Source organism: Podarcis pityusensis (assembly GCF_964106645.2).
Source record: "Podarcis pityusensis genome assembly, chromosome: 15".
In the NCBI taxonomy this organism is placed as follows: Eukaryota; Metazoa; Chordata; class Lepidosauria; order Squamata; family Lacertidae; genus Podarcis; species Podarcis pityusensis.
The window spans coordinates 45,270,365-45,283,327 of NC_138040.1; the positions used below are offsets into that span (position 1 = coordinate 45,270,365).

Genomic DNA, 12,963 nt, shown 5'->3' on the forward strand with positions numbered 1-12,963 from the left:
CCTCACACCTGTTCCCTGGCAATCTTCCAAATCCTTTTCACTGGTGGGAAGGTGGAGAGAAGGTGGGAAGGTTTCTTGTCTTGTCAATGGCTCTCAATGACCCTGAATTGTTTCTTAATGGACCTAGCTTGGCATAGGCTAGCTCAGGAATTCCTATGCAGCTTGTATTTCTCAACATCCCAAATAATGAAAATCCTACCATTCATTAATTTCTAGGGTTTAGGCCCTTCCCCACAAAAATCTATAACATAGTAACAGCAGCAGTAGTAACAAGAAGCAGGTACAGCAACTGAAGCAGTATATTTGATGTATATTCCTGGTAATTCTCATCTCTGTTTTTTATGCTCTGCACCACAGTGTATAGGTAAGGACAGCAGAAGCCCTGGCTTGCCAAAAGGTTACAGAAGTTCCTGTTCTTCTCTCCATGAAGTACAATGCATGAAAACATTTTAATTAGAATCTTTCTTTCTGCTGTGAATGTGACTGCTGCTTGCTTCTGTTTGTTTCTACGATAAAGTGTATTTGTTCTAAAAAAATTAGTTTGAAGTATGTGTTTGGGTGGAAGGCAGGGAGATCAACAACTGGGGGAGTCAGTGGCGTAGCATGGGAGGCAGAAGGGCGGGGGCCCAGGTGCAAAATTCTGAGAGGGGTGCAACCAGGTGCCCTCATGACAGGCCATGTGGCTGAGCTCCTGCTGCCTTCTAGAGCCACAGGGAGGAAACCCCCTCCTGCCAGGGCTTCGGGGCTGGGGCAGCCCATGCGTGGGAGGGAAGAAGGGAGGGTGCCAGAAGCCACTGCCAGCGGTGGAGCACAAGCCGCTCGCCCGGTCGCTGACTCAGCACCCACCTGCCGACGCTCCAAGCCAGATGCTCTCCTCTCTTCCCCAGGGTATGCCCTGCTGCCATGCGATGGCCATGCTCCACAGCAACAGTGGTGATGGGCCATGGCTAGTGGGCAATGTCAGGGTGTGCAAGAGCAGCCCTGAGCTCTCCCAGTGCAGGTGCCTCCCAGCTTGCCCCCCACCCCATGTTTTTCTACCTCCACCTCCACTCTGCCTGTCCCGGCCGAGATGGAGGGAGTTGGGGCAGTGCTGCTGCTGCCCACTGAGGAGGGAGTGTGTCATGTGTGGAGAGTCCACTTCCCTCTTCAGTGACTTCACAGATAAGAATTAACGAGCAATTTGTATTTTATAGTCCTTTTTATTCAGGCATCAGGTTGCAAGCAAAAAGCCACCTCCCTCAAGGAGGGATTGTAGAGTTGTCTACTCTAATTCTTCCAACATCCTAGGTGCCAACAGAAAGCCCCCCCTCCTCTCTGCATCCTTTGTGCTCTAATACATTCGGATCTCCTAGTTTGTGGGGAGGGAGGGTCCCCCACACTCTCTAATGACGTCTCTGCTATCTATCCCTTCCCTTCTGTTTCTCTTGTCTAATCTCCTGCCTAATCTGCTTTGTGTATGTGTCTCTTTCTGCTTCTGAGCCACTAGAAATGGGGGGGGGGGAATCTTCCCCCTCCAGCTCCCTTTCTGAGAGAAGCTGCTCTGCCTCAGAATGCATTTTCCAATCCTTTGCTTCACACCATTCCTTGACAGATGAAGAGGAAGGGGCCACCGCTCTCCAGGCCCCACTCTCTCCGCTGCCGCTGCCACATGTGGTGACGCCAATAGTCCTCTCCAGCCTACACAGTGGCCAAAGCTGTCCAACCGAGGCAGTGAGAGGACAGGAGGCAGCACCAAACTGAGAAGAAGTGCAGGCACCGCCACCAGCAGCAGCAGTGCTGACAGCCATGTGCCTCCTGGGCTCCCTCCACCTTCCACACAGGCTCCTCACGCACCCTCAGCCCAGCTGCTCAGTCCACCAGATGGGCGCAACACCTGCACCATCCTTGGGCACTGGCAATGCATGCTATGCCACTGGGCGGAGCCAGAGGCAATGACAAGCAGAGCCATCCTTTGACTAGCTACAAGTGAAAAGGCTGGCAGCTGCTGGAGTAAGCCAGGCCGAGGTTGGTGGGGCAGTTCCCTATTCACCCTTACAGACCAGCCTCCACTCTGGTTGCATGGAGTGAGGGTGGTTGGGCTCAGCTTAGGGGGGAAAGGATACATTTTCTGGGAGCGACTGGACCTGGTCTTTGATCAGTCTGAGAATGGTGCTTCTTCTGGTAGAGGTGGGCCAGAAAGTTTTATAAGACCAGGGTGGTTATTACTAGGAGGACTGGGGATGGGGCTTTTGCTGCTGGTCTCTGCAGCAGCACCTTCTTTCCAAGGCCATGCATGGGCAGAGTGAGATGGGAGCAGTACATGGACTCAGTGGTGCACTGAATGAGGGCCAGTAAACTGACTTTGAATCCTAGCAAGATGGAGGTGCTGTGACTGAGTGGGTTTTCACAAACTCTGGATAATGGGTGATTTTTTTGCTTTGGATGGGGTTGCACACTCCCTGAAAGTGCAGGTTCGTAGTCTGGGACTGCTCCTGGCTCCATCTTCGTTACTTCGTTACAGATGACCTCAGTGCCCAAGAGTGCCTTTTACCAGCTTCAGCTGGTGAATTAGCTACAGCTGTTTCTGGACTGAGATAGCCTGCCCTAGAAGTTGCAAGTGGCGCAAATTTTCACTCACTGGGGCAGGATTTCACCAACACATTACTCTGCTGTTGAAAAAATTACACTGGCTGACAAGTAGCTACAGGGCTAAGTTCAAGATGATGATTTTGGTGTATAAAGCCCTATGTAACTTGTCTGACCCCTTATATTCGCAACCACTTGCTGTGCTCGGCAGATGATGGCCTGCAGATTCCATCTTATCAAGAGGTCCATTCTACATGGTGTAGGAATTGCACCTTTAATGTCGACACACCTACTTTTTGGAATGTCTCTCACGGAATATTAGGTGCCATCTCTTTCAACAAGTCTTTTTACTGCAATATCTTTCCCAGTTTGCATCTATACTGGAATAGTTTTAAATACTATTTTTGAATGTTTTATTGCTTTATCACTTGTTTGCTGCCCTGGGCTCTTAAAAAAATTAAGTACAAGCATCCATAATTGAATTGTACAATAAAAACAAACCCGTTGAACAACATTGAAGTAATTAAAGCAGGAGGCTCTGGCCAAGAGACCAAGATAATATCTGTGTAAGCAGATGCATCTACAAAAGACAGTGAAATGCCCATACAGAGGGGGCTTCTCACATTACAGCCTTCTGGAATACTGGTGCCACGGGGGGGGGGGGGCACTTCCATATAACCAGAAGCCAATAATCATTAGGCCATGGCAAGACCAACCCAGTTCTACTTGTTGATCTTATTACCCTTACCAGGCCAGTCTTTCAGGTGATCTGTTCTAGAATTCTTTAAAGCTTTGTATGTAAGTAAAAATTAAAAATTGCTCAGCGGCTAAGAGGCAGTCAGTGCAGATCCATTAGCATGGGTGTGAAAAGTGCCCTGTAAGCAGCACCACTAACCAGCTGGCCCATAGCATTCTGCACCATCAGCAGGCTTTGGATCAGCTGCAAGGGAGACCCTGCATAGAGCACATTGCAGTAGTCTAAACATGAAGTTGCCTCTGGTGATACAAGCACCAGCAACTGAGGCTAGTATAAATTGAAAAATCTTCATGCAATTTATCTATTTTTAAAAAAACCACCCTAGCCAGTAAGCTACATCCCATCTTATTACAGTGGGTGCCTAAGCTAATTGTTGGTATTCTAAGTTTTGAACTGGATACCAGTCCATACAGTAGATGCTAAGCTGCTGCATTACTCCGTGCCATTTTCCTTACCAACTAAACTAACTTCCCTGTATGGTGATCCTATAACAGGCCACTGGCGGCCAGCCCTCCCCCCACCCTGTATCTAGATCTACTTAGCAGCAACCTTCAATGTTGTTTACTAGGCTTTACTGACCATTGGTCACTGAGGATGCTCCACCCAGTCCAAAGGTTCGATACCTAGATTCACAAAGGAAAGGTTTTGCCTGCACAGCACATACCGATTTGAATCCATAGCCGATTTGAATCTAGCACCCAGTGCGGCAAAGGCCCTTCATTTCCAGATCAAGCTCCTGACTCTGGCTGAACACTGTTAATGATGGAGGTGAACACTGAGTGCATGAAAGAGCAGCTGCCATTCATTTTGAGGAGATTCCATATTTCTGAAGATTATGGCTTCCTCCTTCCAAATCCACTGGTAGGAACATGGTGGCTGCATGAGATGCTTGGAGCAGGAGGGGGTTGCGGTGTGTGTGTAGCAGGTAGGGAGAGGAGATGATCAGAGACCTACAGGGGGATTGACATGCATTTTACCAAATTCAATCACTAATGTCTCCTCACAGGATTGTGAGAAAAGGCAGGCTGGGAGGTTGGCTGGAATAAATGACCAAGGCTTTTAAGGAAGAAAGCAACACTTCAGGAGGAGCCTAAGCATACTGACATTCTCAGTTGGGTTAACAGTGGAAACAAAATGCAGCAGAGAATGTAAATGTGTGGTTACCCTGTTCCCCTAACCCCAGATTTTATTTTTCATTTATTTATAAAAAATATGGATTTATATAGTTGGTAGAGCATGAAACTCTTAATCTCAGGGTCATGGGTTCAAGACCCACATTAGGCAAATGATTCCAGCACTGCCGGGGTTTGGCCAACTCAATTATACATAAAACCAATACAATAAAAACAATATAAAAAGTTAAGAGCAGAAACCAAAGTAGTATTGTTGAAATATATATTCTTCATAAGCGAGGTGGAATAGAAAAGTTTTCAGCAGGCATTATTATTATTATTTTTTATTTATATCACAGGACTGTTTACAGTATAAAACACAGAAATACATAACATAGGGCTTATCACACTTACCTTTCCTCCCCTCCTTCCAGGCACTTGTCCATACTTAGAAGCTCTGTTTGTGAGCATGGGTTTGTTTTTTCCTCCCTGAAGCTTTCCGCATGAAAACCCTCTCAGTTGGAGCAAACATAAATTAAAGTGTGCCATTTGCTCTGATTGAGCTTTAAAGAGTGAGTTTTTGTGGGAAAAGCTCTGCAAATGTGTATTCTTTCCACATTTGTTCAACAATCAATTCTTCATGGAGAATTGTAGCTTTGGTAAGGGGAAAGGGGCTCCAAACTATTCTCAGTACCCTTAACCAACTACAACTCTTAGAATTCTTTGGGAGACCCACACCTGTTTAAAGTGGTGTCAGAATGATTTAAATGTATGGTGTGAATGTGGCCAAAGTCCTCAATGGAGTGCTGGTGGCTGGTGATCTTTGCCTTAGAGGGTTAAAAAGCAGGTGTGCTGAGTAGTGTGGGCTGAGGGGTCTTCAGCTCCTCCCAAAAATTCAAGGAAGCCCAAATCCTGTGGCCACGCTCCTCCTCCTCTCCACCTGATGTTGCACAGGCTGAAGGAGGCTGAGCGCAGAGCACAGCTCCTGGTTGCTCAGGGAGAAGGAGCGCAACTCTGCTCTCCCCCTTCCCTACAAGCGCTGGCATCGTGGCAGCAGGAGTGGGACACCAGCCCAGCTCAGCGTGCCAGTGTTCACATGCTAGGCAGGGGCAGGACGCATCACGGGATGCACACACCCCCAATGTGGGGGGAAGTCGGCATCCCGTCACAAAGTATGCAGGTAGGGTAGGTATGTACGGTATTTTACTTCACAGTGAATGGTCCTCTGTTGGCTGGTCCCAGTCTGGTTTAAAGATTGAAAAGCCATAAGAAGGGAGTCAAAGGGCATTGAAGTTGCCCATCAAGAGTGAGTACCTGGACAGCAGACTGAGCAGGTACACAAGTGACCTGGTCACTAGGGGGAGATGAAATGTATTTCTATTTCTATTTTATTTCTAAATGTGCATCTACATACATAATTTAGCATATGCAAATTTTGTCTAAGTCTACCTCCTGTTTTTTTAGCAATGCATAAGTTCTTGGCCTATGCACAGCTCTTTTTTCATCTTTCTGGCCTATATCCCTCCTTTGGCAATCTTTACAATACTTTAGTTTATGGTTGCCATCAATTTTGATTTTAATTAATTCTTATGATGTTTTTATACTGCTGCACTATTTTAGTGTTGTTAGCCGCCCTGAGCCCGGCTTCGGCTGGGGAGGGCGGGATATAAATAAAATTTATTATTATTATTATTATTATTATTATTATTATTATCAAAACCCACAATGAACTAGTTTTCCTGATTGATGATAATTGGTTCTTCTTCTTATCAGAAAGATCTTCCTCCTTTCTATAGCCCTTGGATGGAGATCGCTCACAGCCTGCCTCACCTTATTGAGAACCATCAACTTCGCTCACAGGTGAACAAGGTATTGCATTTCCCATCCCATAGAAGGTTGTGAGGATAAAATAGTGAGGAGGGGAACCACATGCCACCTTGAGTTCCTTGGTGGAAGTAGTAGGGATATAAATGAAATGCTAGAGGAACATGCCAGCTAATCAAACTCTGGTTAGCTTCACTCTTCTATGTTTTAGGTCAAAGTGTCACTTTTCATTATTAGCCTCAAAGCAATGCATAGACATTTGTGTGCTAATCCTTGTTGTTTTTTAAAAAATAAGTATAGATGCAGGTGTGCTTCTTAGTCTGATGCAAATTTAAAGAACCAATTGCTGCCATATCTGCAATGCAGGGTGAAATCCTCTAGAGGTCACTAGTGCTGTAGCAGAGAAACAACCTGCAGACCATGCTCTTAGGCAGGCTTCCTCAAACTCAGCCCTCCAGATGTTTTGAGACTACAACTTCCATCATCCCTGACCACTGGTCCTGCTAGCTAGGGATCATGGGAGTTGTATGCCAAAAACATCTGGAGGGCTGAGTTTGAGGAAGCCTGCTCTTAGGAATGGGGTGTTAAAATATCATGATACAGGTATTTAAGGCTGCTGCATCAGGTGGTCAGCTGAAAATGAGAACAGATCTCCTGCATTCTTCATAGTAGTATAGAAGGGGACATTTCAGCCAGAGGCAAAGCTACCTGCGCGGGTACCCGGAGTGACGTGTGTCCCAGTGGGCATGGTGTGCATCCTAGGGGCATGGTGTGCACCACAGGGGATGCCACCGATCGGGGGTGGGCATTTTGTCATTCCCCCCTTTGGAATGGTACCCAGGGTGGCCTGCCCCCCCCCACCAGAACACCCCTGATTTCAGCAGGTCTAGCTGCTCTTGTACAAGCTGCACCTGCTGAAACGACCTTTTCTACACAATTATTAGGGATGCGGGACTTGCCTAGGACTTGCTGATCAGAAGGTCAGCAGTTCGAATCCCTGCGACGGGGTGAGCTCCCGTTGCTCGGTCCCTGCTCCTGCCAACCTAGCAGTTGAAAAGCACGTCAAAGTGAAAGTGAAAGATAAATAGGTACTGCTCCGGTGGGAAGGTTAAACGGCTTTTCCGTGTGCTGCTCTGGTTTGCCAGAAGTGGCTTAGTCATGCTGGCCACATGACCCGAAAGCTGTATGCCAGCTCCCTCGGCCAATAAAGCAAGATGAGCTCTGCAACCCGTTTTACACAATTATTAAAGGTGCAGGAATCTAGTCCTCTTTCCCCCACCAAGTCAATCTACTTTTAAGCAACCTTCTACATGGTTGATAGAATTTAATGTCTGGTTCTAATATGTCCATATATTGCTTCATCTCTTTCAACTTTGTTATTCATTCTTAGATGAATGTGTGGTTTTACTCTATTGAAAATTGTGCAAGAGGACTGACGAGCAGGTTCTGTCAGTAGTTGGGGATCTGTGGTGTTCAGTAGTTGGGGACTAAGTTATGACTACAGTAATTTACACATGCAAAACACCACTCAGTGTTGCAGACATCAAGTGATGAATGTGTACATGAATTCTGAGCTAGTGGCTTATGGCACTTACGATGGAAAGAAGCAGCAGTTTCACCAACTACATAACAATATGTTATATAAAAAAAAAACGCTTTCTGTAACCTGTAACTGTCTTAACAGATGCCTCTGCTAAGCAGCCAGTATCTCAAAGGACACAGAGAACTGTATCTAGCCCACTTGGTCCTTAGCTACATCACAATGGGCTACGTTTGGCAGGATGGTGAAAAAGGGACTGCAAAGGTACTGTCCATGCCCATTTAGGGATGTTGATGAATTTGATCTTCCATACATCCCAAACTCATCTGTGGATTGGAAGTTAGGACTAATTCACATCATGCATTTAAAAGACTATGATGTCACTTTAAACAGTTATGGTTTTCGCCAAAGAATTATGGGAGCTGTAGTTTGTTAAGGGTGGAGAAAATTGTTCAGAGACCCCTGTTCCCTTTCCAGTTCCCAAGGTGGTTTAACAATGAATCCCTCTTCATAGTGAACTCTGTGACTCCAGGACCTGGGGAAGAGCTCAAAGGAGCACGGTGTCCTCACCAACACTCTCTTTTACCTGGAAGTGGTCAGGTGGGACATGCAAACTGGGAAATTTTTGAGGCTCCACCTGATCTTCTCTGATATTTTGTACAAAGTGAAAAATAGGGGTGATGTTAGAGAGTTGGGTCTTGGAGTCCAGGCAAATGCCCAGGTTTGTCTCCACAAGGAGCTGGCACTGTCCTTTTCCCAGCTGTTCCTGGGTTCAAGGTTCTAGCTGCCCTGAAATATGACATCATTCATATATTAGAGTGGATTTGCGAAGAGCTTTTATTCTCCCACTTCTTCCAACAAGCCTTGATGGGGAGCAACTGTGTAGCTCAGTTTATAGAGTCTGAAAGATGCATGGGTGAGCCTAAGCTGCACAAGCAACCTAGTCACTTGGAGGCAGTAGTAATAATGAAACAATGAATAATTCAACAGCTGTACCCCAGAGTCTGTTGCCACATCATACTGTGGTGAGGGTGCAACACTTGGAGCAGGTATGTCTAGCTGCATGTTACAGGATTGCTCCAATAACATTGCAAAGGGAACAACACAAGCACATTTAGCCAGAAACACTGTGCAAAAGCCTTGAGGGGCAGCACAACAGTGCAGCATTCTCATGATAACAGGTTTAACTAAACAGCTACATCTTTGGGGGAGCATGAATTGGCTTTCTGTCATTTTGATTTCCAGGTCTTGCCACAAAACCTTGCCATCCCCTTCGTGGAGATTTCTCGGGTGTTAGGATTACCTCCAATCCTGGTTCATGCAGATTTTGTTTTAGTAAACTGGAAGAAAAGGAATCCTTGTGGGTAAGTATAAGAAAGAGGACACCTGGGCCTTAATGGATAGAAAGTTGGTGCCGTCAGCCTGAGCTACACTCCTTAGGTCAACTGACACACACAACTAATATGGCATCATCAGATGAAGGGTGACCAGATGGACAGAGGACGCAGGCTGGCTCCTGCACCTTCGATAGATGCATTGAAGAAATTTGTGCATGTTTAGCATAACGACACTTGGATGTTCCAACTACTGCACAACTTTTTTAAAAAACAGAAAAATAGTATGATTTTAATTTTTTTTCACATTGTCAAGTACACATTACAACACCACAGATTCCTATACCACTATATTGTTTTTGTCTTCAAGTTTGAAAAGTGTCCAGAATGAGGGACACAGTGTACAGAACAATATATTATGTTATTAAGTTATTGTATTTGTACCATTGTACCATTTAAAACATGGATCTGAGACATCTATTTGATAGCATTGTTAATCAAATAAAAATAGCCTGTAACAAATATCATCACATTTGTTTTTGTGCCACTGCTGCAAGCAAGACAGGGCATTTGGGGAGATTTTGGTTTTCAGGGGGGGGAAAGTGCTATTATTTGGACTGGACTTTGCTCAGCAACTGACTTGAATCTTTCTATTTCCTTTCCATGTGTGTTTGCTGTTGATAACCCAATCTGTCAAAAGGCCTCTAGAAATTGAGTAAGTATTCGGGAAATGATGTTTGCCTTTCTCGTTCAAAGTCTGCTGAGGTCACTCTTCAGACTGCTTGAAGTTAAACAGCTGCAACAGTAGTTTATATCGGAATGCTTCTGAGAAATATTCTTTCTGCATTTGTGTCTGTATAGATTTATTACATTTTAATCCCAAGGTGCTCAGGCTGAGTTCTTTTCCATTCATATCCCTAAAACAACTTTGTGAGTTTTGTGATCTGAATCCAGTTCTCTTTGGTTCCAACCCATTACAGTACACTGGTAGAAAACAGTTTGTGTTTGGCTGTTTTATGGGCACTATGCTCTGCTTAATTTAGTAAGCCAAATTTAATTTTCTAGGTAAGTAAAACCTGTCACCAGACTACAGCTCAGATATAATTTTGTGGTGCAGTATTGTTTCTCCACCAGCATTCTGGTGTTAGCCTTGGGTGGAGGGTTTATTTTTAGTATAAGGTAGATAGAAATCTACAACATTACATAGCTGCAATGTTCCCTTTTGCCACCTCATCCTCTCATTGCTTACACTGACCTCTGCAGTAAAAAATATCTAGTCCCAGGTTGGGGAACTCACAACTTGGTCCAACAGGCCCCTTTTTTGGCCCATGGGGCTGTTCCCCCCAAACCATGCCCCCTGCCCCTCAGCTGACATCATATATCATGGATAGGCAAACTAAGGCCCGGGGGCTGGATCTGGTCCAGTTGCCTTCTGGATCTGGCCCGTGGACAGTCCGGGAATCACCGTGTGGATCTGATCGTTCGGGCTGCGCCAGCGCATGCATTCAGTGGCGGCGCCTCCTCCCACCCTCCTCCTGGCTTCTCCCTGCCCTGCCTAGAGCTGAGAGGAAGGGGACTGGGCTTTGTTGGTGCCAGCAGCAGCAGCATTAGTGCTTGAGCGGCCGCCATTGTAAGCAGGCTCAATTCGGGCTTTGTTGCTGCCAGCTCCTCTCCGGAGCCCTTTTGCGCGCCACTCATCGTCCCACCACTGCCAGCCCCTGTCACTCGCAAAACACAGGTAAGCAGCCACGAGGGCTCATCTGGTGCTGTGGAGAAGGGAGGGGAGAGTCAGTGGGGGGGGGGGGTTGCTTACCTCAGTAGAACGTGTCCTTTAGCTCTTGCATAGAATGCTGTGTCCTTTTATTTAAAATTCATCTCTGGGTTATTTGTGGGAATTTGTTCTTTTTCTTTCTATTTTTCAAAATATAGTCAAGTTCTGAGGGACCTTGCTGAAAAAGTTTGCTGACCCCTGTCATTTTATGATGTCAGGTGTGGGGCAGTTAAGAGTTGAGGTTGTCAAAAACAGGAATGAATTGCCCATGTGTCAGCTGGTTCGTGGAGAGTTCAGTCTTGCTCCGAGGGATGACCCACCAGTCAATCAACTGATGTGAGGTGGGGTGTCTTGGACAGACATTTCTCTCCACCTTTGACTTTCATAACAGTCTCTCATGCCCTAGCACTTAATATCTAAAATTGTACTGTATTTTCTAGGCTTTCAATTCTGCCTTCCCCACAGGAATCTGGAACCCATCATTTGCTTGCCTGGTGGAGCAAGCCTCAGGGGCTTCATTCTCGTCACTTTTCTGGTTGAGAAAGCTGCCGCACCTGGGATCAAGGTAAGGTCTGTCCCAAATTATTTGGCATCTTTTTCTTGGGATGCCTTATGAGCAGAGATGAAAAAGAAATCTGATTAAGTTAGCATTTGAAGACAAATCTACCAAATACACACTTTTTGAAATAATATGCAAACCAAAACATAGGTGTTCTTTGTGCACACTTCTTCGAATTTTGTAATGCACTTCTCCAGTCAAACAATGTTTATAAAAATGCATTATATTATCGCTTGCAAAAAAGTGTGCATTAGTAAAAACTACAAGCCAAAGTATGTTTCTTAGGAGATATTAGCACCAGAATGCTGAAGAATTTTCATGAGCTTTTTTTTAAAAAAACAATAAATCTTCATTGCGATACAAAGACAAAACTGTTGCAAAATCTTTCCTGGGGCTTTTATGGTATCCCATGCAGTGATATTCCTTCTTAATCGCAGAAGTCTTGGGAGTGTCAGTCACCTGCCTGTCCTCAAACTTGCCTCTTTTTTAAAAATGCAGTGGTACCTCGGGTTAATAACTTAATTCATTCCAGAGATCCGTTCTAAACCTGAAAATGTTCTTAACCTGAGGTACCACTTAAGCTAATGGGGCCTCCCGCTGCCGCTGCACCGCCGCGTGATTTCTGTTCTCATCCTGAAGCAAAGTTCTTAACCCGAGGTACTATTTCTGGGTTAGTGGAGGCTGTAACCTGAAGCGTCTGTAACCTGAGGTACCACTGTATATTTTTATTAAAAATTTCTTGGTTTACACACGTGCAATGTGTTTTTTTAAAGTTACGTTTTCTACAGATCAGTTTCATTTGTTGAGACATTAGTGTTATGTTAGGAAGAAAAGGGGGAGGGGGAATGGTGAGTGGGGTGGGGTCGAGTGGCAATGCTTCTATTCTACTTAGTGTATGTGTGGGGTTTTGTGTCAGCGTCACTTGTGTGGGTTCTCTTTACTATTTGCTTGTATTCCTTTGGTGGTGAGAGAGTTGGCCTACAGTGTGGTTGGTTGTAGTGAAATTTGTTTCTGTGTGTGAGGTGTGTGTGTGTTTTTGGATCAGGTTAGCCAGATTGATTTGAATGCTGTTGGCGGATTCTTGTTTTTCTCTTGTTAGGCTGTGTATGTGATAAAGGGGAACCAAACCAGGGTGAAGGTGTCTTCTTCTATGTGTCCCCATGTCAGTTTCAGTTTGTTGGTTAGTTTTTCTAGTAAGCCTGTTTCCCATACTATTTGATACCATTGGTCTATGCAGTGTCTGGCTATGATGCTTCTGGCTGCTGAGAGTAGGTGTGTTATAAGCTCTATATAATGCAAGTGGTCATTATGATCTTGTAGGGCCAGTTTGGGGGTGAGTTCTAATACCTGTTTAGCTATTTTGCATATCTCTTGCAGGACTGCTGTCCAGAAAGGTTGGATTTTAGGGCATTCCCACCACATGTGGAGGTATGTGCCTGTGGAGGTGCATCCTCTCCAGCATTTTGGTGAGGTTCCTGGGGCTTATTAGCATTAGTTTAGA

At 45.3% G+C, this 12,963-nt stretch overlaps 2 protein-coding genes across 8 annotated transcripts in view; both read left to right on the forward strand.

Annotated features, from left to right (window-relative positions):
* LOC308463756 (disintegrin and metalloproteinase domain-containing protein 2-like) overlaps window positions 1-539 on the forward strand; it is a 71,554-nt gene extending 71,015 nt beyond the window's left edge. For all 3 annotated transcript variants that reach the window (XM_080982427.1, XM_080982425.1, XM_080982426.1), the window contains one exon: window positions 358-539. In XM_080982427.1, coding sequence (XP_080838553.1) covers window positions 358-364 — 7 coding nt within the window. In that variant the 3' untranslated portion in view covers window positions 365-539. The remainder of the gene's footprint in view (window positions 1-357) is intronic.
* A 752-nt stretch (window positions 540-1,291) lies between these two features.
* LOC308463808 (indoleamine 2,3-dioxygenase 2-like) overlaps window positions 1,292-12,963 on the forward strand; it is a 59,399-nt gene continuing 47,727 nt past the window's right edge. The window contains exons 1-6 of one of the 5 annotated variants that reach the window (XM_080982558.1): window positions 1,292-4,183; window positions 6,208-6,303; window positions 7,943-8,062; window positions 9,044-9,162; window positions 9,833-9,847; window positions 11,369-11,468. In XM_080982558.1, the coding sequence (XP_080838684.1) occupies window positions 4,082-4,183; window positions 6,208-6,303; window positions 7,943-8,062; window positions 9,044-9,162; window positions 9,833-9,847; window positions 11,369-11,468 (552 nt within the window). In that variant the 5' untranslated portion in view covers window positions 1,292-4,081. The remainder of the gene's footprint in view (window positions 4,184-6,207; window positions 6,304-7,942; window positions 8,063-9,043; window positions 9,163-9,832; window positions 9,848-11,368; window positions 11,469-12,963) is intronic. The other 4 variants (XM_080982559.1, XM_080982560.1, XM_080982562.1 and 1 more) reach the window with 4 other exon arrangements.